This window comes from Hoplias malabaricus, chromosome 8, assembly GCF_029633855.1.
Source record: "Hoplias malabaricus isolate fHopMal1 chromosome 8, fHopMal1.hap1, whole genome shotgun sequence".
Lineage (NCBI taxonomy): Eukaryota > Metazoa > Chordata > Actinopteri > Characiformes > Erythrinidae > Hoplias > Hoplias malabaricus.
In genome coordinates, this window is record NC_089807.1 from 9060211 (window position 1) to 9082204 (window position 21994).

General features: G+C 37.7%; 3 protein-coding genes across 3 annotated transcripts in view; 1 reads left to right on the forward strand and 2 right to left on the reverse strand.

Moving 5' to 3' along the window:
• The window catches only part of si:dkey-157l19.2 (NHS-like protein 3), a 31663-nt gene extending 27062 nt beyond the window's left edge, over window positions 1-4601 (reverse strand). The window contains exon 1 of the mRNA XM_066679898.1: window positions 4435-4601. The gene's annotated coding sequence lies outside the window, so the exon portion shown is untranslated. The remainder of the gene's footprint in view (window positions 1-4434) is intronic.
• A 1582-nt stretch (window positions 4602-6183) lies between these two features.
• Window positions 6184-9135, forward strand: LOC136705551 (syncoilin-like). Its single transcript, XM_066679186.1, has 5 exons — window positions 6184-6876; window positions 7601-7803; window positions 8180-8387; window positions 8871-8995; window positions 9066-9135. Exons 1-5 carry the CDS (start codon window positions 6184-6186, stop codon window positions 9133-9135), a joined length of 1299 nt encoding a protein of 432 aa, XP_066535283.1.
• Window positions 9136-9823: 688 nt separating this feature from the next.
• On the reverse strand, window positions 9824-21433 carry lgmn (legumain). The gene is made up of 14 exons (XM_066678896.1): window positions 21381-21433; window positions 19233-19400; window positions 17629-17726; window positions 16335-16416; window positions 16115-16197; window positions 15564-15639; window positions 15086-15148; window positions 14348-14414; window positions 13296-13414; window positions 13097-13186; window positions 12686-12895; window positions 12155-12325; window positions 11513-11580; window positions 9824-11271 (listed from the first exon to the last, which is right to left on the reverse strand). Exons 2-14 carry the CDS (start codon window positions 19371-19373, stop codon window positions 11229-11231), a joined length of 1311 nt encoding a protein of 436 aa, XP_066534993.1. The 5' UTR covers window positions 19374-19400; window positions 21381-21433; the 3' UTR covers window positions 9824-11228.
• Window positions 21434-21994: the final 561 nt, after the last annotated feature.

Below are 21994 nucleotides of genomic sequence, written 5' to 3' on the forward strand. Positions count from 1 at the left end.
GAGGTGAACTCAATAATCAATACATTGCAACAGTTCTTTAGAAAAAAAATAACGAAAGCTCTAAAATCCAGGTCAAAGGTGAACAGGTAATGTGATATAGGTTACTGTTTACCTGCCATCCAATACATTCAGAGCCATGCAGCAACTTGCCCTTTGAGGACAGAAGCTGCATTCCAGAGAGACAGAATAATAATTCTGTAATTTATCCCTGGTTTAGCCCTCCTCCTCACTTCATCTTCCTTTTTACGTTCTTGTGCCCAGAAGGTCTACAATAGTCCTTCACCAACTCTGACCAATCTGTCCCCAATATAAGCCCTCAGTGAAGCCTAAATCAGAAATTAAACGGTCAATACATCCATATAAAGCAACAACACTTCAAAGGGCCTGAGTAATGATAACTTCCATATAAAATACCAGCACTCATCTTCCTCCCACTCAATCACCACATTCTGTGACATGTGAAAACTTGTTCAGGTTAATATTTGCTCTCTGTAAAAGACCAAATTATATTTGAGAGAGAGAGAGAAAGAGAGAGAGAGAAAGAGAAAGAGAAAGAGAGAAAGACAATAACACAAAGCCCAGTTAACAAAGCAATGAGATTAATGAAAAATTATTATTGCAGCTCTTTCATCTCTGCAGTAGCTGTGTAATTGTTTATAACTTGTACATTACTGGATTCGACTTCACAAACTGGGATTGGGATAAGAGTCTTAAACTGGGATTGTTTTCAGGAAATAAGAATAATTTCTTGAACTGGACTGAGTCACTGTGATTGTATTATGGGATGGATCTGAGACCATTCACTAGAATTGGGGCCATTTTCTTTGATTAAAAGTCTTTGGGATTAGTGTCTGATACTGAATGTGTTGAGCAATAACATACATTACTAAACCTAATATTGTATATGCAGCACTGAGCGGTGAATTAGCTGTCATGTTAAGACCATTCAGCTGTGCAGCTGTAATAAGTTTGAGTTCAAAGAAAAGAAAAAAAAAACTTGAGAGCCAGAGGGCTGTTAAAAAAGCATGCTGAGTTACACACGGCTGATTTGCTGTTCGATTTGTCTTTAGCAGCTGATAATGAGAGTATCACTCAGTGGTATTAATTAATTAACTCCAGGGCTTATCTTAAAGGTTTCAAGAGCACATGATCAGGTTGAGGGATTAAAACAATATAAATCCCAAGAAACACATGTTTACCAAGATAGATCTCTCTGATGGGTTATAGGACAACCATAAAAATGAGCAGATTTAGGTACTTTAAGGTTCATCCATTGTGGATACAGAAGGTCATTTGAGCAAGCACAGTTTAGGGTCAGTAGGCTCAATTCCAAGCATAGGAATACCTCTGTGGGATGAGTTGGAGTGGTGTTTCTTGACCTCACTAATGCTTTCAAGATTTCTGAATGCTGTCAAATCCTCACAGCCAGGTTCTAACATATAGTGTAAATTTAGAGGATTAAAAACTGTTACTGCAGCAAAGAGGGGAAAAAAACGCCTAATGCCCTTTATTTCAGAACAAACACTGGGTGAGCCGGCGTCCACAAACTCCTGGTCACTGCATTTCCCAGGTCTTACTCCAGGACTGTGTGTACAGTACAGACACACAGACGTGAGCTCAGCAAATATGCAGTCATATGGTATAAATTAATCACAACTGTTCAATGGGTTGGGCTCCATGAAACTACTGGTGTAACAGAAATCCTTTGGGAAATTTGTTATTAAAGTTCATACGTGCACTAGTGTATTACACATTATTAAAAACAACACTTTTATTCTGTGGTGCAAACCACACCCTGAAGATTTTGACTTCTAAAAATTTCTTGTTCTTCTCGTATCAGCCAGAGGGAAAATATTACAGTATTCAGCAGCGTGAGCAATTATATCCCTCTGGATTCAAACCCACCTGCTGTTTGCTGCCAGGTTTCACATGGAACTAGAATTACACCATTTGCATTTGTTTTTGAATAGCTGATTAAAGCAAAAGTTTGGGGAACAAAAAAAAACTCTTTACACAGTAGTTAACCTTACTGCGAATGTAGGTGAATGCCCAAACTGCAAAGTATAAACACTAATATAAAAGCAGTAGGATTGGAAATAAAAGAAAAAACAAAAAGGGCAAAGACTTCTTAATGTTCTCTTAATGTTCTGTAGTTTTATTGACAGCTATTGCTCAGTTTTGGTTGGAAACAAAAGGTTAAATCTTTGAAACTTCCAACATGAAAGTGGCCAATCAGGATTTTTCTGTGGTATCTAGGTAGATTCAGGTAACTCCACTCCCACTGGTTAGGACATCAGGAGCAGAACTGAAGGCCATTAGATTCCCATGAACATCATCAGGAAATGACACAAGAATCAGTCACTTCAGAGCGATTACCAACCACTGTGTAACCAATATCAGTGAATTTTTGCCAATTGGAGCTTTCACGAAGGATTCACTGTAAAACATTTATAATTTATCACACAGTGCCAGAAACCACGTAATGAAGATTACTGAAAAATTCCACACAATTAAAAGCAGTTTAAGAGATGGAGTTAAAACCATGCTAACCAGTATTAGCATAGCATTCCTTCACTTGGCTTCTACTTGAGCCTCACAGCTCCAATGTAAAACTAAACTAAAATTAAACATGTTTAAACAGATTGGATATTTTCAGGACTGTTTCTTTACTTTCAGTGACGGATGAGGCTTGCACAAAAAGCCATAGGTACACAATGGTGCAAGCACACAGACACACACACAGCTTCAGGGGAGACTCCTTACCTAACTCTACACACACACACACCTGTAAGTTGCGCAACTCACCTGGAATCTCCACGGAAACAAGCCCATACACAGCCCAGAGACGGGTACAGACACACCCTTTCACAACAATACTCTCACAATCCCTCACACACACACGGGTCATTCTCAAGAAACTTAAACCATGTCCATAAATATTTGATTGTCAGTCTTTACGCAGATAAACAATTCATAACATTCATATACACATAATTTAGTAAATTATTTGCTGCTGAGCATACAGCAAAAAGTGTATATATATATATATATATATATATATATAATACAAATGTTGTAGAGTGTCATTTTCTTACTCAAACTGTAATTCAAAATGTGGTTGATACATTCCTTTGTCTCTTCCGAATTATTCTAGGTTGTTAATTTAAAGTGTAAGTGGCTTTCAGTCCTGCACCTGAAGTCCTAACCAATGGGAGAGGAGCTTGACAGAATCTGCTAAGATACCACAGAGTAAACATTCCTGATTGGACAGTTTTCAAATGGGCATCTTAAAATAATCATCCTTGATGTTTTTCAACAGAATTTTAACATTGAAATGATAATAATATCTACTCTGGATTTACTTTTATTCCCCATAAAACTTCAGCTTTTCTCAAAAGACCCAAATCTCTTGTGGCTTCTCCACTAACCAACACATGCATAATTACTGTAATTGTCCTCATTCTTCTCATTGCAACGTGGACCATGATGTCAAATTGGTGGGCTTTTTATCAACAAAGAAAACTGCAGCTGCTGCTCTTTGAGGTTGCCAAATATGAGTAAACAAACCATAATTCTTTGGATGCTGTTCAAACTTGCAAGAATGCGATGATTCTGGTATTTTAATATTAAGACTTTTACTTTCATTTTAATGACAGCAAAAGTTATATTATAGTTTTATATTCTATAGCTATAGTATTCAATTTTATAGACAGAAGGTTAAAGTCCAAAGCTGACAGACAGCTCCAATGAATTAGATAGCGACAAGACCCCCTTCTTGTATAAAAGCAACCCTTCCATTCAGGTTAATGTGTAATCCCCTTAGGACATACAGCCAGTCATACTCCACAAACAACACACCTCAGGCTTTCTCAGAGTTTCAGCACCAGTCTTACTCATGTCTCGCTTTATCTCTGTGGTGTTGCAAGGTTTTTGTCGACAGTTCAGTCTTTCACTACATCTAAAAGTTTTCTTTGTCTTTTTAGTAGTTGTTAATCCAGTACAACAACAAGGGACTGCATTCAACTGGAATGGACCAGAATGTAAATGTACAGAAACGCTTTAAACTGAATTGAAGAAGATGACTGTAACTAAACTAATGACATGATCAGCATTCAACAGAACCAACAGATTCAACTGGATCCGAACTGAACAGATTTAAACAAAACTGACTTAAACTGCACTGAATTCATCTATTTGTATTTGTAATTCATTTATATGTTTTATCTAAATACACACCCTAATTTATTCTGTCGAGAGCTCCATTCCACAGTGTACAGTAAAAAAAAAACTGCTTTAGGCATTGAAACTCAAACTCCTTTGTAATAACAGAACCCAAACCTAACTACTCAAACAAAGTTTCTTCCTGTTAGAGAGCCACACAAACATTATGTTTGAACTTGTATAATCCCGAATAAAACAAATTTAAACTCTTACCGTGTCTGTGTTTGTGGATAATCCTGTTGGGCTGTTTTTAATGTCCAGTTAAAGTCCTACTGTCCTAGAGAAATATGCAGGTGATCCATGTTCGCGCACACTCTGAACACTCTGAGAACCACCGTTCAGCTTTTTACATCCTGACACACACACACACACTGACACGCACTCACTGTCTCAGTTCCAGCAATCAGTGTGTGATCAAACCCAGTGCTCTGTTACCTGCTGCTCCTCCAGGTGTGAAAAGGTGGGCGGAGCCTTAGCCCTTTAATCACTGCTGCTGCTCTGTGGCTCCACCTGCTGGCAGGACAATCCCCAATATGTCTAAAAAAGAAAGCACAACCAGGATCTGGGGAACAAATATCTCAGAAATGAATATTGATGAGGTATAGAAATCTTAATAGGTTACACTTCTACAACAGATGATCAACAGTTTATTTATATTCTCAAATATTTTCTAACGAACATACTGATCAAAAACAGCTACATGGAGAGAGAGAGAGAGAGAGAGAGAGAGTGTGAGAGAGAGAGAGTTCAACTCTTCAATCACTCAATCTCCAGTAACTGAATGGATCAATGACAAGTGTGAACTGCAGCTTCTGATCACATCACATTACTAACAACAACAATATAAAGAAGCAAAATGATCAAAAAAGGATTATTAGAAAATGGCTTATTGTATTTAGTTCAGTTTTATATGTTGCTGCGCAGGTTTCATTTCCAAAATTATAACCCAACTGCTTCTATCTATCTATCTATCTATCTATCTATCTATCTATCTATCTATCTATCTCTCTTACCTACTCAGACACATTTAGTTTTCCATTCCATGAGAGAGCAATGATTTTCACTTCACACAGACAAACATAAATACACACACACACACACAAGCAAACGCACGCACGCGCGCACACACACACACACACACACACACACACACACACACACACACACACACACAAACACACACACACACACACTTACCCTAACCTCACATTAAAAATATCTTCACATTCAGTGATTTTTGACTGAACCAGCTTTTATTTCCCAAAAGGATGTCCCCAGATATGAGTGTGTGAAAGGTTTTGGTCCTTACAGCATAATATATTCCTGTCACACACACACACACACGCAGAGTAACACAAGCCTAAATATAACTGAGTACAGTCGCCTTATGCCAAGGTTTAAGAGAATATGACTCTTAAATCTCTCTCTCTCTCTCTCTCTCTCTCTCTCTATGTGTGTGTGTGTGTGTGTGTGTGTGTATGTGTGTATTCTGAGGAAGATCTCATCTTAACAGCCCCCTACCCCACCACCCGAAGTGCAGTGATTATTTATAAACACAAACGGTGCAGACACAGCCAGTGTTTACTCACAGACGACTACTAAGGCTCTTGTTTTGTCCGGGCAACATTTTCTCGAAATTTCTGGAGGAAGAGGTGTGTAGACAATAATTTTATTCAGACAGAACTGTATTTGCTAACATTTTTATTCAAGTGTTTCTGTGAATAATTGCATCATCTTTTTTCCCACTGTTCTGTTTTAGCCATTCATATTTAGTTACTAATTCTTGTCTGTGTTTAATTTCACTGTGATTTGCTGCTGTGCCGCTCTGTGATTGGGTCACACCACTCTTAGACCTCTGAGCCCTAAGCCTTTATAGAGGTTCATGAAGGTTTATGAATGTTTCTGTGAATATGTGCTTTAATAAAATTATCTATTGTTATTATTAACATAGATTTAGAGACAATGTCAGAGAAAGTGGAGGAAGAACAGAAGAGACACCAGATGGAGAGCCAGAAAGAGATGGCAAATGAGGACGATATATGCTCCAAACTGAGGAGAAAAGAACAGGAAAGAGAAGAAGAGGAGGCAGAAAGGAGGTGTTTAGAGGGGCACAATGATGATGCCAGAGTTTATTTGCTGGAGGGTGGTTCTGCAGATGGCGTCTTTCCTAATTGTCAAGTTCTCACAGAGCAGTGGAGCATCGGTGATGACAAGGGGAAGATTCATGAAGATGGTACCAAAACATCAAAGGAGAAAAAGAGAGATTCCAAAGGATGTTTGTTGAAGGAGGTTTCTGGAGGAGGTCAGTTTCAGAGTTCTTCTGTTTTTCCAGAACAGTGGAGCGTTGGAGATGATGTGGTTATCATGTTTGAGAGCTGTTTGGAGGAAGTGGAGCGTCTTCAGCTCAGGCGGGACGTCCTGGTCCAGGATCTGCTGGCTTTAGAGCACCCCCTGCAGGCACAGCTACAGGACCTGCGACTACAGCTCACACACACTCGGAGTCGCCTCTCACACACAGAGCTACAAAAACACAAACTGCAGCAGGAAGTGATGCATGTGAAGAGGAAACTCTTCACAGTAATGAGGGAGTGCATGCAAAACCAGATCACTCTCGCAGCTCAGAAGTACGAGGTGGAGCAGTTCACCTTCGTACAGGTAATGTAGCATGTGTCCAAACATTTGAAGAACAAACACCTGCTCACCCAACATTTCTTTTGACATGAAGGAGCTTGCTCCCCAACCACTCATCTCTGAGGATTTATATGCCATGAGAACATTAGTGAAGTCAGGTAATGAATAGTTCTGGCATTTGTGCGCCTAAGGCTTTAAAGGAACACTAGGTAAGGTTTAGTTTTGCGCTGGGGCTCCCCCTAGTGTTTACAGCATTCATTGATTCATTCATTGTCTTTAACCACTTATCCAGTTCAGGAATCCTGGAATCAGTGCAAGGAACACACTCTGGGTGGGCGCCACACACACACGGAGAGAACACACACACCCCTTTGCGCCACTGTTCTGACCAATTTATATATACAGCAAAGATACACAGTGCAGTTTCTGTAGTGCTGAGCCCAGAGAAAGTGTTCTGCTGCTGCACATATATATACTATGCCCTACTGGACATTATACCTTTTTAGTCCACACTTGACATTGAACATGGTGACATTAGGCTCATGTGCAGCTGCTGCACTGTTCCATTTCAGTTGTTTGTCTTTGGACATATACTGTACCCACAATGATTTCACTTTAATGTAATTCATTCAAACTTTTGGGTGTGTGCTCATTATACTGTCATGGTGGGTATATAATATAACGCCAAGCTCAAGGAGTTATTCTGTGTATGTGTGTGTGTGTGTGTGTGTGTGTGTGTGTCATTCAGGAGGAATTACAGGATGACATTTTGCAGCGTTTGCAGGAGTTAGCACAGATGCGTGAGAATCAGCAGAGCAGGCTTCTGCTTGTGAGGAAACAGCTGCTGGGTCAGAACCGTCCACGGACCATGAGTGACCTTACACACTGCCGCCGGGTGTCAGCTGACTTCTCCCAGTACACACGGGCCAGCATTCAGAACCTGGAGCAGTGGTGAGGGCACTGCAAGACATTTACACAGTTTGAACAACTCAAAGTTGTGTTTTATCTGTTTGTTTGACAGCCACAATAAAATAGTGTTGAATATACACTGTATGTGAGTGAAGGTGTACTCATATCCCGCTTGTATGCTCTGCATGAATTCATGGTCCAGAACTAATCATCCCATATCAATACTTAACTTCACTAGTTTTTAACAAGGTTACATGCCATCAAATCCTCACAGAAGAGTAGAGTCTGCTGCAAAGGAGGATTAAACTCGATGTCAAATGCTGTTCATTTTAGATGAATTTTAGAAGAAACACTAGAGGAGCTGGCCTTCAAAAACTTTAGCCCGTGCTGTATGTAAGTGACTGTAAATGTGCTGTAGGTATGAGCCAAAGTTGCTGGTCTTGTTGAGGAGGAAGCAGGCCAGTGAAGACTCTCTGAGGAAGAGCAAAGAGCTTGGATGTGATCTAAAAAAATATTTAGAACCTCTGAGAGAGGAGAACCGCAAAATGGAACTTCAGAGAGAGCAACTCCAGCAGAAGATTAACCTGATGGAGGAGGAGAGATCAAAGAGAGCGTCACAATACAGGGTGAGTGAGAGAGAGAGAGACAGACAGACAGGTGACAGTCAGGACAATGGTGGTGATTATGATGGAGATTGATGGGGATGAAGATGGTGGGGACGGTAATAAGTTTGGTGCAGAGAATGATTGATAAATTAAGGAGGAGGCAATGGCGATCGATGGTAATGCAGATGATGATGATGATGATGATGATATTATTGGTCATGATGGTGATTGTGGTGATGTAATGAAGATGACTGTAGAAGTGGTGAGAATGATTCCTCACTTCCAGTAATCAGACTGGTGGTGATTATATATATGCAATGATGATGGTGATGATTGTAGTGATGATCATGACCATTGTAGTAATGATGGAAATGAAGATGATGAAGGTGGTGATTATCAATGATGATGATCAAGGTGGTGGAGGTGAGTGATTAATGATGATGATGATTATGTTGATGACAGTAATAATGGTATTGAAGATGATGGCGATGAACTCTTCTTCAGGAGTGTGCGTGTTCATTAGAGGAGTGTGTGAGAAAGCTGAAGACAGATCTCCAGATTCAGCTCAACACCAACAGCCAACTGACTGAGATCAACAACTACCTCACTGCACAGACGAGTGTGTACAGGTACATACACACAGACACACAAAATCATACTGTTTGGTATTTAACAGTAACAGTGTGTGTGTGTTTTCAGGAGGTGTTTAGGTTTCAGTGATGGATTAGAAACTGCAGATGAAGGCACAGAAACCATCTCAGATGTTTAAGCTTGTTATTTATTTTTAAACTCGTCTTCGGCCGATCAGTGTCAGTGATACAATATGAGAATTAAACATTGTATTTATGCTCATTTCTGTTTGATCATTGTGTGCAATAGTAATGTACAAATAAATATGTAGATAAGTTTAAAAATAACTGTATTTGTGCACTAAAATTATGCACTGAAATTTATTGAAAATTATTTATAATAGATTTAATTAGTTAATTTGACGAGGAGTGCGCACATTTACACTCAACTGCCATACTTGCGTACTCACAGTGAACATGAAGATTTACTCCTATTACCTTTACTCATATTATATTTTATATCTGTCTTTTGACATGTAATGAATTCAATTAACACCAGCTATTAATATTAATTTGTTAAGTATTAATAACCTGTGAGGAGTGTTGTGTGTTCTCCGTGTCCACATGGGTTTCCTCCGGTTGCTCCGGTTTCCTCCCACGGTCCAAAAACACACGTTGGTAGGTGGATTGGCGACTCAAAAGTGTCCGTAGGTGTGAGTGTGTGTGTTGCCCTTTGAAGGACTGGCACCCCCTCCAGGGTGTATTTCCTGTGATTCCAGGTAGGCTCTGGACTCACCGTGACCCTGAACTAGATAAGCGCTTACAGATAATGAATGAATTAATGGATGAATGAGTTTTAATAACTTTTAATAATCACACATACATCAGTTTTCAAATTTAACCCTTTAATCATTAAGGCTCAAAACTGAACGGAGAGTTGCACATGAAGGTCACACTTTGGTTTAGGACCCCATTATGTACGGAATATAATGAAGAACGTCTGTTGGTACATAGAGTTTTTTTTTTTTATATATATAATTCACAACCCCCTGTGGCTTTCAACCATGTCACTCTCACACAGCTTCTTTAACACTTGTGGAATAATCACATAAACATGCGGTTTCTGTCCAAATGTGTAATAAAATCAGACCCCAGTTTTCAGCAGCATTTAAATTCATCCCCCAAGAAAACAAGTTTAAACACCAAACAATATATTCACACTGAAACGAATTCTAAATCAATTAAGGACACTTTAAAAAAGCTATGAAATCAAAGTCTGCATTAAAACAAGGATAGTGTTCTTTGACAAGGTCACATGATCCACATGAATAAATCTCCTGGTTAATGTATGAAAAATGTAGCAAGAGACAAACATTTGCATCTCTGAAATATAACTTTACAGAAGGAAAAACATCCTTAAATTTGAACGCAATCAGTTTGATAAGAGTTTGTGTTTTTATCTTTTGTACTGCTCTCTTTGTAATGCAATTCACAATGTATGTAATGTGTAAGAAAAACAAAGAAAAGAAAGGTTTTAACCTTAAAACAATCTGCTGTCACAGTGGCTTTAGATGCAGATGTATAACCACTAGGGGGCTGTGGAGCTTTGGTGTCTAAATCCCTTAAGAAGCAGAGTTAATAAACGCTCATCAGAAAGTCAGTTCACATCTTTATCACAGGCTTAATTCAGTGCCAACTACGTCCACTCCAGCGTCTAAAGACAGTTTTTTGGTCACAGGTGTCACATTGCACCAACAAGGATTAAATAAGACACTTTAGGCCTAATCAAGCATTTGTTAATAAAGATTAAGTCACAACAATATGTATTAAACATGGATTTATGAAGCTGGGGATTAAAACCTCAACCCACCATCAATTTTCTTTTTAATTTAATCCAAGTTTATTAGGATTAACTATAAATATTTTAAAACTAGGTTTAAAATTTGGTGCAAGTGGATTAAAAGATAAACCCTGACTTAATCCAAGGTTAAAATTAATCTCTGTTGGTGCAATCCACTCCCAGAAAATCTTCATATTCTTCAGTTTCAAACTACTAAAATTATTTACATTCACAAAAAACAAAGCAAAAATAAAAACACTTTAAGGTGCAATTCTCTTTAAAACAATTGCTCAATGAAACCAAAAATATAAAAAGCAAAAAAAAAAAAAAAATAGTGATTGATTTAAAAAAAAAAAGATTTCTCTCAGGTTTGATTATTTTGTGCAAAAAGCAACACGATTCAGTAGAGCTCTAGCAGGCTTCACTTGCTGTGTGTGAGCCGAGTGTGTGTGTTTACTGCTGGACGTTGCAGACCTTATCCATGACCTCCATGATCCTAAAACAAGAGAAACCTTTTATTAAACACGGAAACTCAATCCTTCCTTAAATGAATTCAAAGAACAGAGAATGGAAAGAGGAAGACAGCAGACAGACAGAAGAAGAAATAATAAGAGAAAAGAAGAAATGTGGGGAATGAAAAAGAATGGATGGAAAGGGAAGGGAAAAAAGTAGAGCAGAAGGAGAACTAATAAACCATGAGAAAAGAAAAGACAAGAAGAAGAGAGAAGAGCGAATACCTCTGGGCATCATGTCCTGTCTCACACAGATTGACAAACACGTAGAGATGTCTCAGAGCGTATTCATACTGTAAAACACAAACACACACACACACACACTTTTAATACAAATCACATGTTTTAAAATGTTTGGTATTCATCAACAATTTGCCTTAGTGGAAGAAATCTCATCAAATTTTAACAGTTTAACAGAAAAACTGTTGCTGTTCTTTATTATAAAGTAAAAAATGTTCTGGACATGAGCTCATTCATTCATTCATTGTCTGAAATTGTTTATCCAAGTCATGGGGTCGTGAAGGACATGAACTGATGGCAGTAATTCATTTTTCTCTCATGTCGTTCTTTCCTCTCACTGTCTCCTAGCAGCAACATACAGACAGCCAACAACAGCTCTAAAGCTGAGCTGGTTTGATGCACCAGTCACTTGAATTCTGATCTCAACGTATTCTTATTTATCACATGATCATCTTATGTATTACATAAGAAAGTGGCCAAAGTGAGAATCTGAGATTCGATGTTATTTTTAGATGTTCATAGAGCCCTATCGCCAGAAGCATGGTTATTTTCATGTTAGGCAACAGTGTCTTTTGATGGTCAATGAAATGTTTTTACTTAAATTATTGCCAAGAAATGTGCGTGTACCTGAGGGTTGTGCCAGTTGAAACAGTGTGTTTTGAAGTGTGTAAGAGTGAGTCTGTAACACTCGTGCTGTGTGATCTCTCTACGTTCGTCCATAATGTTTTGAACATCCAGCTGCTTGTCCACCACTTGCTCAGCCACCATCCGCACAGTGTCTGTCAGCAGCTTACGCACCTACACGCACACAAACACACACACAAAGTGTCAGCAGAAACACAAGTACACTAATAACACAAATCATTAAGACCACCCATGGATGTCTATACTACATGCAATTGTTGCAACATTTAAGGTACAATGTGAAATGCAAAACAATATTAAAGTTTAGCTTTGTTTCAGAATGCAGTTCATTGTTTGGGATGATCTTTCTAAGGGCTTTGCATTTGATTGATGACTTTAGCTCACATATTCACTTAGTTGCATGCACTTATATTTAATTTTTCAAAGAATAATCACTTTTGTTGTTAAAATGTTTTATTTTCATATTAGTTCCTCTGTAATTAAAAAAAGTTTTCATTGATAAAGGTCTTGTACCTTTAGATGGGCATTGATCTCCATCAGGTATCCCCGGGCAAGCCTGATGTCATTGCTCTTCATCAGTTTCCTCTTCAGGACGGACAGGTAGACGTCTGGGCTGGGTGTGAGGTCACGCTCCTTCACCGGGGGCAATTCCACAGAATTGACAATAGGAACTCTACCCAGAGAGTTACCCTGGAACTCGATCACCTTCATATGTGACAGAGTCTAACACACACACACAAAAGCAACACTTTGTTAGCACTGACAAATCAGGAAGCAAAACAAAAAGTAACTGTGTATACAATTGTGTAGAATATGCTTTCCGTAAAAGATGCTTCACTTTTGCTTCACAAGTAACTCCACATGTCATTTGACCAAGGGTGCCCAAACCGTTGCACATGACTGTGTTTACAAATCATATTTTACCTTGTTTCCATACTGCATGACATGGCTGGTGTTGGTGAGGCTTTTAACGATTTTAAACTGTTTTGCCAGCGTCTCCTTAGTCAAATCCTCCTGCAGGACACACACACACAAATTTTTAAGATGTCAAAACAATGGGTAAAACCCGGTGGGTGAAGTGACTACAGGTTCCCGGCTGTAGTAGTATGATATTTTGTCTCACCTTGTCTGAATCCTCCATCCAGTTCACACTGTACCAATCCCCCAGATACGTGTCTCTGGCCTCATCGTAGTAACAAGCATATGATGACTCGTGAGCATTTGCTGCAGTTGTGGCATAAACTGAGAAAAAAAATATTAAATGCATTAAAAACACTCACAGGGCCGCTTACAGCAAGTTCTGTTCAGGTATAAATTTTAAATGATTGTATCTTGGCATGCCATTGTACCTCGACTATTCCTTTTGGGCAGGGGGTTACTAACCTGGAGGGCACAATCTCCTTGGGGTCAAGAGAATGGATCTACTTAAACTATCCAATGCAAATTGATGCTCTAAACTCCACATTTACATGCTTCTCTAGTTTCTAGAAGTCTTTTTTTTATAACCACCCCAATAATATGAGTAAAATATTGTCAACGGCGAACGCTATTGCTCAATGTTTAACTTCTGTTTATTTGTGGGCAGTCACAGCCTAATGGAAAACTGGGGGTTGGGGAGTGGAGGAACATTGTTGTCCTTCCCCCTCAACCCATAGCCGAAGTGCCCTTGAGCAAGACACGCAAAACTCCCTGTTCCCCAGGTGCGGGCATGGCTGTCTGCTGCTCCGGGTGTATGTGGGAAAAATGCTCTGGGTAAAACTAATTCCATGATATTTAAACTCCATGTAAAGCTCAGCTGATGGGTTAGATCGTGTGAACATTTAATAAATTTAAAACGCAGCTTCTATCACGCACTCCCTGCTCCAGATCAGTAACAGAGGGTCCAATAAGCGCTTCAGAGACCGGTAGGAGACATGTATCATTGCTTCAATTCTTAACCAGCAGTCACATGATTGTCAAAAGACACTGTGGACACAATGTGCTGACTACGCCAGAAGTGACCAGGCTCAGTGGATCGTCAGCACAAAACAATATAAAACCACCAGGAAATAATTGTGCAAAAACAGCCAGGAACAATGAACAGCAATGGGGAACAAACCAACTGTAACACAGTGGACACAGGGCATATAGATTTGATTTGACGCATTACATTAATAGATCCACTGTTAAACTCACCATCAATATCCACAGGCAGAGGCTTCATCATAGAACCAGACTCACACGCCTCGATATAAAACACCATCTGGGTGTGTGTGAGAGAGAGAGAGAGAGAGAGAGAGAGAGAGAATGAATGATTTACATTTTTGTAAATGATCTAAAACACAGAGCAACTGCAGGCTCTGAACCTTTATGAGTTAATTATTACTAAATAAAGTAAGAGTAATTATCATCATGTAAACATCTAATGGGTAATATGCACATATGGATCATATATAAAGGTTGGAGTGATACATTGGTTTGCTGATAATATCTGCCGATATTAGTGACACATAAAAAAAAATAAATAAAAAAAAGTTGTGCTACAATGGGATTTCAATACTAATTAAAACTTTTGTTAAATTACAGAGCCACACAATATATTTATTAGTGTTAAACAATAATAGGACATTTTTCATATTTACTCTTATTTGATCATTTTTAGTCCTTAACACAAAATTAAATCTAAAAATAAAAAGCATAATAATCTCCACAGAAAAACACACTGTTCCATTTTCCTGTGTAAAGCCTTCACAGAAGAGTAGAGCCTGTTGCTGCCAGAAAGAGGGAACACACCTCTGATTCAAACCATTCATTTTAGAAGCAGCACTGGGTGAGTGTCTACAGACCTTTGGCCACATAAAGATGATACAATTACCGATACAAAACACTGTGGAAAAAACGGTAAAGGAAAGTACAGGGGGGAAAAAACTGCACCTTCTTGTACTTCTTGTTTTTGTGCATGTACTGAATGGCATCCATAAGGTCATTGACGAGTAGCTGAGGAGAGAAAAAGAGCAGGTTTTACTCCAGTGCTGAACACAAACCACAAAACATGAAGTGAAATACTCTCATCAGGAAACTGGCTCACTGTTAACTATATCACAAGACAGAGCTACGCTGACTCAGTTTCAGTCATCAGACTCAAAGCCGTCCCTAAACATATAATGAAATGCAAATCATCCTTGTCACAAAGTTGAAAAAAAAAACACTTATAGAGAAACTATTTTGTACAACCGAGTGTGAAACCAGTTTTGTCTTGTTAGTTGCAGCATTAATAACAGCATTCATTATTTTTGGACAATTATCATTATTCTGATAAAGTCCGGATTGGTGTGAACAAGACCTGAATAAAAACATAATGAATAATAAGAATCCAATGTACAAACAAAGTGAGTAAGGGTACAGCTCTTACATCATCATTGGGGAAGGCCAGGAGTCCAGGAGCTCCGTGATCAGTGAAATAAACAAACACGTGATCGTCAGGACCACTGCCGATATCAAAGAAAAAAAATAGAGAAAAGCAGAGATGAGTTTACAAGGAAACATTAAAAAAAAAACAAGAGAACAACCAGACAGACACGTTTGGCAGGAAACGTCAGTGTACCCCACACAGAATAAGACAACTCTAATGAGGTTTATACACCATACATGTCATATACGTTAAAGTCAGAAAACAATATTTCTTCAAAACTATCAGAAAAACAAAAAAATAAATGAATAAATAATGAACAGCAACTAAAAATATAAATGGGGGTCAAGGGGAAGCTAGAAGAACATGTTAACAATGTTTGAAATATCAGAAAATTAAGCCTATTGCCATTAATGTTGAAGTGTAAGAAATAACCAGGGAAAATCCATATCATTTTTTGAATGCAAAACTCTTTTTCTCTTTAGGAATCATTTCACAAAAGAAAACAAAACATTTCTCCTTATTCCTCCATTCGTTCTTCTCTTTCTACTTGCCTTTTAAGCACTTTTCCAGATCCTCCTTTTACATTCGCTGCATCTCCCTTCAAAACAGCGAGGAAATTCTTAGGGGTCACATCCTGCAAACACACACACACACACAAAAGAAGAACAAGAAATTAGCTGGCAAAGAGCACAGCACTCAATCAGCTGAGGTAAAAAAAATAGTGCATGATGATTTTGACACTGTCAGAATGATCTCCTTTATGAAACTCACATCACCAATGTAGTCCTTCAGCACTCCTTTATAAACATCAGTACCATTCGGTCTGTTAATGACGATCCCTGGAGTTGGGTTTCTGAAACACACGCATACATTTTGTCATGTATGTGGTATTCATAAACCCTGAAAGATTCCATTTGTTATTTTTATTATTTATTTATTTATTTATAGTTAAAATGTGGCTAATACTAATTTTAGGGCGAGAAGGCGATAAAACTTTGTTTACTTAACAATCAGTTATGTAAACTGATCAAACTGATAATAGCTCAGTACAGTAGAACTTCCAATGGACACTCAAACATTTTGCTTTTCCTCTGATGTTCCAGCTCAGATTAAATATTAACAACATGACTAACACACACACGGACACACGCACACATTCTAAGACTGCTGCTCCTAATAAAATCAAAAGTGTCACAGTTACACAGCATTCCTTCAGATACAGTCTTACACTGACCTCTTAAATATGAACCTTATCATCAATCAGAATGAAAATATCTCTGTTTGACACGCACACACACACACACACACACACGTCTAATAATTTACACTCACATCAACATATATTATAAATATATTTGGTTTAGTGAAAAATATTTAATGAGTAGTGGATAATAATCATTGTTTTCTTATTATTCTCACAATGTTGCTCAAACATGTATACCACAATTACTTTGTCCATTTTTTATTTTTAAACATGAATAAAATTCAAGATGTTGCATACACAGTGTTAAAAACAATTCTGAAGTACTTTAAATAAACGTCTTGGACCCATTTTGCATTAAGTCTCTTTAATAAGGGTGTAGTTACACACTAACAATGCATGTAATAACTGTAACTACTGCTGATGTATCCACTGTTACACATGAATTGCCATAGTAGAGCTTCTGTAAATACACAAGTACAGACTTATACTCATGTAGGAACACATATGTACATTGATAGTTACAACGTAATTACATATAAAACTTGATTTGTATTAACCAAAGCGGAATTACTGCAATTCATCTGTAACAGTAGATACATCAGCAGTAGTTACATAGTTGTTACATGCATTTTTAAATGTGTAAATACACTGTTATTAAAGACACAATGTAAGACCAATGTCTTATATTACATTATTACATACAGTTTTTCATTCTCTTGTAAAGAAGTATTATTATATAAAGGTTAGTACATACGTTCAATACATATGGAGCATACATATATAACATACATACACATGAATGTTATTTATAGTTCCAACATTAAATTATTTTACATCCACAATATTGTGTTTGTTACTCACGCCTCATTCTGAGCCAGATCATCATACATCATCACCACAATCTGCTCATCCGGAATTCCATTCTTATGAAGTATCTGATACGCGTGACAAACATCAGCCTAAAACAAACAAATAAAAACACACAAGTAGATTAATACACTATGGTGATGTATGAGATAAAAACCTCACACCAGACACAGTTACTTCAGATAATAAAACATCTCAGTGGATCAGTGGGTAACAATAAACAATACAACATTTTTTCAATAGCTTTTGAGAAAGATTTTTAATAAAATGATGTATATAATATATAAAAACTTTATCCAAATGAGCAGATTTACACGGAAGGGAAATCATTTATTATTAATTTTCAATGAAATGTACCCAATTTATTATATAACAATTTCACAACATTTGTAGTGTTTTATTTATTGTGACATTTTGCCTCAGTGTAAAAAAACATATTTGAAAAATTCCAAAGTAGCAATAACAGGCTGTTTCCTCTCTAATGATACTTTAATTTGATATATTTATAAATTGTATTTATTATGGTAGACTTGGTTAGACTAGGTTGTTTTTCTGATTGCAGTCTTATCACAGGAAAAGGTCACTTTACTTATTCAAACACACAGTTCTGATAACATTCACAGCCAAACCGATTGCAATTAATCACATCAGTCTGTGTAGTTATACATAGTCATGTATTTGCTCAAGTGAGAGCATTTAGTTACAGACCAACAGTGGAGAAAATCAGATTCATCAGAATGTTTTTATTGCTTTCAGTAATTCAGGAACATTATTTTTAACATGGAGCAATTCCCTTGTAGAGCAACAAAGGCTGGCAATTCAGGAATATGTTTCCCTTGGTTTTCATTTAGATTTACTTTTGAGGATATCAGTGTGAGTCTTTTATAACAGGTGTAAAGAAGATAAAGGAAACACATACAATTATATTCTTGGGAAAACCTTCCAGAACCAACAGGATTTTAAATGGGTGGGGTTTAAATGGGGTTTAAATAGGGTGTGTAATCAAATTACTAGAACTCTGGATAGACAGCACTTTCAACTTATTCTCCTTAGGGGAAGCTGACTGGCTGAAGGCGGTGTACAGTCAGGAGAAAGCAGAGGGCAGCCAAATCCTAAATGGTTAAAGAAGGGAACTTATTGGAACTAGATGGCCACTGGTTCCCCAGTGGGAGTGAAGTAACAGCGCTGTCCTCCTCCATCAATTTAAGGCCCTTAAGGTGCCCTCAAGCAAGTGACCTAACCCCCAACTGCTCCCAGGTTGCAGAGGATGGTATTAAAATGCAGCCACAAGAGCATCAGTGAGGACATATGCTTATGTTTTATAATTAGATCTGAGTGACAAACAGTACAGATCATCCCAAATGTACTGGGTGGAGTACCATCACGCCACAGAACACACTTCCACTTCTACACAGAACAATTCTTCAACTTTTAATTGTTATCCAGTTTGGAATTGTGCTTAGATTCTTTTACGAAGATGATACAAGGTGCACAAGTGAAAATCTCAAAGTCTGTATAATGGTGTTGACGGAGTAATGTAACAGAGCATGAATGAAGATGAAGATACAGATTGTGTATTGTGTATATTGGTGTCTGACCTGGTGGCGGTAGTTGTACCAGCCGTTGGAACCAGCCACGATCACAGCCCAGTTCTTTCCATTCTTAGAGAATTCCCCTGGGAACCCGCTCACACACACCACACACACCAGACCCAACACTGCTACTGACCTCCACTCCATTTCTATGTACCACACACTCCCTGAGAACTGCACACACAAAGACAGACAGACAGACAGACAGACAGACAGACAGACAGAATGAGAGAGAGATTTTGCACATTACTGTACTGCTATAAATTCAAAGAGATATATGTGTGCTGTATGCCCAGTTTAAACTCCACATGTACTAATGGGATTCTGATTTTTACATTTAGTGTATGCTTCTAGTGTTCTTTATTGTCCATTCATATTTTCACCAGTTTCAGTAACAGTAAATGTCTGCCCTCAAAGGAAATGATTCACCGCATCATGAGCCACCATTCCACCATTTTTTTGTGTACGTTGGACATTTTTTGACACAGTTAATAATTGTACCTGAAGTTATAATTATACAGAAGAGAAATACAGCCCTTAACCACAACGATGATTATTGAGTATTACTATAATACACTCTGAAAATCAAGGTTGAATCATGACCTTCAGACACTGAATATCCTTTTCTGATTATTCTGCATTTCAGGGAGAAACAGTGGATAATTACTGACAGAAAATAACAGCAAATTTTTTATTTGCTATAAATTAGAGCTAACAATATCTCAGAGCAGATTTGTGTGTATTTAATGCATCTGAATCGTCTGTATTCACATCTCCATCGTTTTTTAATACAATATTCATTGATTGTTTTGTTGTTGTGTACATTAACATCAATAATGATACTGCTTTCATCTTGTAGCAACTGTTTTGGCATTAACATATTAATAAAACGAAATTAAGTACATAAAAAAACACCCATATCTTAAAAATTAGCTTTGTTATAACTACATGTTCACATTCACTGAGTACGCTCAGATCATGGATATGCTCTTATTCCCCACCTCTGTCTCCAATACCCCTCAACCTCTCACCTGCAGCTCAAAAGCCCCACCCCTTTCTGACATAAGAAACCCCCAGCAGTCTGAATCTGCCAGTTTGCCATCTGTAGAACACAGCAGATTCAAAGCAGAAATGTTCAGATACTTTATATTCATGAGCTTCATGATGTTGTCTTAAGTTGTGTCTTCCAGCATTTAAACAAGACCACTTCACAGTAAACATTTAGCCGTTGATTCAACGTTGAAATAACGTAATGACTGCCGTCTAATCAACGTTCTCTTAAGGTTGAAAATGAAAGTTGAAAAGACGTCCAAACACAAACATTGAAAAGACGACTATTAGACGTATTTTGGACGTCGATTGACGTTATTAATTGGTCCCGAAATAAAGTACTTGTATAAAACGCGTTTTGGACGTCCACTGACGTTATCGATTGGTCACCACTTAACTAACTTATTAAGATGGATTTTGGACGTCCATTGACGTTTAAAATATGTCCTTGACGGACAGACTACTTTTAGAGCTATTTTGAACGTCCAGGGACGTTCCTTGTTTACTGGGTTGGACATGTTAACAAGGCTTTTACTAGAGGTCTCTTTCATTTGTTCCCAAAATTTACAAATGTATCATTCTTTAACTCTTAAAATGTTACATGCACATTTTATGTTTTTGTGGAAATGCTGTCCTATGATTTACAAAATATATATTTATTTAAATTACCTTTAAATTATCGAAAGCAATTAAGAAACAGTGGCCACAAATTAAGAATCATATGCAAATACGGCTTCAGAAAAGCATTTTTTCTTCCCTTGCCCCTGCGCCTCTGGGGCTCCGTACACATATTGTTTCGTTCAAAACAAGTGTTATGTTCTAGCTTACAAACCTCCCTAGTTAACACGCTGGGGACTGCGTATACAGCACGACAAAACTTTACGTTTAATCTGCTCCTAAAATAATAAAAAGATAAATGTGACCGTTGAATTAAATGCTGTGTAATGTTGGTAGAAACACTTTAACACAGTTAGTGGACATTAAAACGCCCCGATAAAATAAAACAGTCGATTTTATCCAAATAAAGTGACAACTATAAAATTTATGTCTGTAATTGAATATGAAATGTAAAAAAAATAAACACGAATTTACTGAGGCACTTACCTTCTGCTCGTTCTCCGTGTGGAAACCCCAGCAGACACCGATTGTTTAATACGGGTCTTTGGGGGCGGGAGGAACACTGTCCAATCAAAATAGAGCTTTGGTCGTAGCGCGAGGCAAAAAACACCCTCTGACCACTGACATCTTGATGGATCTACTGTGGACCAATCAGCACACCTCACGTTCGGGCGGAGCCTGAGTAAAAACAAGCACATGACCAACAGATCATGTGCCTTTACTGTCATCAAAAGCCATAAAGTTAGTTTTATTCACGCATTTTTTATCCGCAAATAGAGGCATAAATAGATGTTTAAGCAAAGAGGTATTCTCATATACAGTCGTGTCCAATTTATTTTCAGATGTACACATTTTGTTGATTTTCTAAATAAAATAACAGCTTTTCTAAATGTAACACAAAACTAACATAGAATTTTTCTTTAAGCTTTACAAAGCAATGCCCATTTGCTGTTGATATTTTGTGGAAAAAAATCTAAGACTTCAAAATATGGAATACCACTTTGGTACAAGCCACAATTTAATTTCTCCAAACATGATGAACTCTACAAAGAAAAAAATTATGTGTTAAAATATGCAAAATATGTGCTCTTTGAAGAGCA

Excerpts from the sequence above, each read along its gene's own strand:
- lgmn (XM_066678896.1), bottom strand. The coding sequence starts at position 19,373 with ATGGAGTGGAGGTCAGTAGCAGTGTTGGGTCTGGTGTGTGTGGTGTGT. Across the intron at positions 16,417-17,628 it reads GATCTGGCTCAGAATGAGGC|AAACCCAACTCCAGGGATCG; the intron begins GTGAGTAACAAA and ends CGTGTGTTTCAG. Across the intron at positions 16,198-16,334 it reads TGAAGGACTACATTGGTGAT|GATGTGACCCCTAAGAATTT; the intron begins GTGAGTTTCATA and ends GTGTGTTTGCAG.
- LOC136705551 (XM_066679186.1), top strand. The coding sequence starts at position 6,184 with ATGTCAGAGAAAGTGGAGGAAGAACAGAAGAGACACCAGATGGAGAGC. Across the intron at positions 7,804-8,179 it reads ATTCAGAACCTGGAGCAGTG|GTATGAGCCAAAGTTGCTGG; the intron begins GTGAGGGCACTG and ends AATGTGCTGTAG. Across the intron at positions 8,388-8,870 it reads AGAGAGCGTCACAATACAGG|GAGTGTGCGTGTTCATTAGA; the intron begins GTGAGTGAGAGA and ends ACTCTTCTTCAG.